Here is a 2,862-nt window from a genome sequence, read left to right on the forward strand (position 1 = left end):
GGACGAATAAAATATGCTAGAAGATGTTGTGATTGATTGTAATGCTGTACAGATTTATAGTTCACGTAGATAAATTGTGTTCTGCGTAATTGCAACTCTATTTGATGATATATTCTCCGTTTAAGCCAACTTTGATCCATATCTGTGTGCTATCCATAACTGTGGGGTGACTGTACGAAGGTATACGATGCGCACTCGTAGTAGCTTAATATAGTTAGCAAAAAAATGATGATAGTGATGCCTACCGTAGAACACATAGATTAATATATGTAATGTTTGAAATGATACTTATTCTAAAAATAGAATAACTAATTCTAAGCGAAGAGAACTTTACCACTTTTTATTGATATAACTTAGAAAATTTTGCGTTTTATCCCGCCCCACCCATTTCACTATGCCCCGGTGTACCTTATCGAAACTATTTTACGACAATTTCACTGCGCTTTGATTCTTCATATCGAAAGCACTTATGATAACATTGATAACGACGGAGAGTACCGAGACGCATATCAGTATATTGTTGATGATGTCTGACCTTCGCTGCTCTTCGATTTTGTTGATATTGAGTAATGTTCCCAGCACTACGATGATGATAGCTTGTAGCACCTGTATATAGAAAAAAAAAAGAAACTATTAATATGATCATATCAGCGTTTACATTGGCATACTGCATACCTGAAGAGATATGGAGGTTACCACCAAGATCAACAATAAAGTGTAGAACTGATGGGCCTCTCCTACAGTAAGCAAGTACTTGAGCTGCGCGGCATTGGCTGTTAGAAGGGCTAGATCCAGCATTCCCTGGACAAAAGTTTTTCGCGTCGCATAGCTATTTATGTCTAGCTTACTCGATTTATTGGGCTGTTGGTGAAAAAAGTATAAGATTATGGTATGCCGTGAGTCACACGGTTCCACAAATATCTACCTCAGATGAAGATTCTTCCGATGACTTATTTGCCCGACTGTCTGCCATCTCGATTGTCTCATTGATAACTGAAGTATTTCTACTTGGTAGCAGTTTGCCATTTCAATTGAATCTGTTGTAGAGGAGATTGGGTTATCGAACGAGATATTTTTGGTATTTTGTAGAAAGCTTTATGACACACAATCATGCTGCGAAACCAAGAAAAACCTGATTCAGACAGACGCATGAGAATTATGTCTTCATCGATGAGCATACTACAATTACTTGGTCCATCTGTTGATTCAAAAAGTTAATATTAATTTCTTTATACTCAATTGCAATGATATATCAAAACTATGAAAAATTACTCATACCTACCCTTTCACGGAAGCAAAATTATTTTTTTTTATCGTTACAGAGATTCTAATTATGTTTCAAGGTTATAGTAATTATAATTCTCCAAAAGGCCACCTGGTTTATGGAGCCCCACATCTTGCCCCACTTCACTCTACGGTTAGAAACGTCGTTCAAAGCGGAGTGTCCATTATTGATTAGAAATTGGTGTTTTCTACTTCTCACGTGTAACAGATAGGATGGATAGACTGATTTTTTGTCAATGAGTTGATACATGGTTGATACAAATTTGGCTGTTCAGTAATTCAAACAACAAAAAATAGTTCCAGTATATGGTTATTCTAGGCGTTTGTAGTGCAACTCGATTCAATTAAAATCGTATTGTGATACATAAGTGCAAAAGTGGAAACATGCGTCCTCTATATTTTCTTCTTCCTCTTTCTCGCGTTACGTCCGGACTGGGACAGAACCTGTTTCTTAGCTAATCGTTCTTATGAGCACTTCCACAGATATTAACTGAGAGCTATCTTTGTCAATTGACAATTTTTGCATTTGTAAATCGTGTGGCAAGCACGGAGATACTCTTTGATCAGTAATCATGCACAAATTACGTCACGTTCCAAGAAGGGGAGGGTAGTTGGTCAAGCCAAGCGTGACAAGCCTTACAAAAATTTCGGAATACTTATACTAAAAGTAAGAGGTTGTTTCCGCGATACAACCGCCAAGTTGACGTTGGATAACGTTAGCTTCTAATATGTCCTGGCTTGAGACCGTCACGAACTTACGAAAGATTTCTACTGATAAAAATTCAATCAATTTTCATACTATTTGTTGCACGTCAATTCTGATCTATTATGGGCATTATGTGTTATTATTTGGTTGGTTCGGTTAACACTTCAACACCAACAGAATCGGACTCTTGCTCTCAAACAAATATTCCGGTTGAACGTTAGGTCCACGCATGATCCACTACACACTTAAATTATTTTACGGATTCCTGTAAAATCTCAACAGCTGACCAGTTCGGTGAAATAAATTAACAGAGTACGGTAAATTTTTACAGTATTCCGTGAAAAATCACCGGAATCCGTATAATTTCTACGGAATTACGGTGTTTTATTTTACCGAACTGTTCAGCTGTTGAGATTACGGTGAAATTCACCGTATGAGCTTAGTGTGTAAGATTGGTTGCTTTAGTTAGTTCCGAAGCCAGTTTGAGGTTGAAACACTTCTCCATGAAGTCCGCTAACTCCATGTTTTTCTCTTTGCTCAAATCGATGTTAAAGTTGCCAGTCTCGATGATTGGCATGATCTCCTTTTGATACTCGAAGAAGTTCCGCACCATGACGAACTTCATCTGCTTCGTCATGGTATCCGTCGTGGAATTGCAGCACAATTTCAAACAAAACGGCTCTTTTCAGGGTCACAACAATGCATTCGGCGTAAAAGAGTTATTACCAGAGACATTTCATCTATTACTATTAATTGATTAATTAATTTATTTATTTATCAATTATAATTTAGGATGATTAGTTTTCAACAGAGATAAATGGTAAACAAAGTTTTACCCAGGTTCCCGTCGCTCGGGTCGGGCGGCGGTAGCA

At 37.5% G+C, this 2,862-nt stretch overlaps 1 protein-coding gene across 1 annotated transcript; it reads right to left on the bottom strand.

Moving 5' to 3' along the window:
* Window positions 1-315: 315 nt before the first annotated feature.
* LOC5570022 (ninjurin-2) lies at window positions 316-1,051 on the bottom strand. Its single transcript, XM_021853315.1, has 3 exons — window positions 926-1,051; window positions 676-861; window positions 316-606 (listed from the first exon to the last, which is right to left on the bottom strand). The coding sequence occupies exons 1-3, from the start codon at window positions 971-973 to the stop codon at window positions 424-426; spliced, it is 417 nt and encodes a 138-aa protein (XP_021709007.1). The 5' UTR covers window positions 974-1,051; the 3' UTR covers window positions 316-423.
* Window positions 1,052-2,862: the final 1,811 nt, after the last annotated feature.

The sequence above is a fragment of the Aedes aegypti genome, chromosome 3 (genome assembly GCF_002204515.2).
Source record: "Aedes aegypti strain LVP_AGWG chromosome 3, AaegL5.0 Primary Assembly, whole genome shotgun sequence".
In the NCBI taxonomy this organism is placed as follows: domain Eukaryota; kingdom Metazoa; phylum Arthropoda; class Insecta; order Diptera; family Culicidae; genus Aedes; species Aedes aegypti.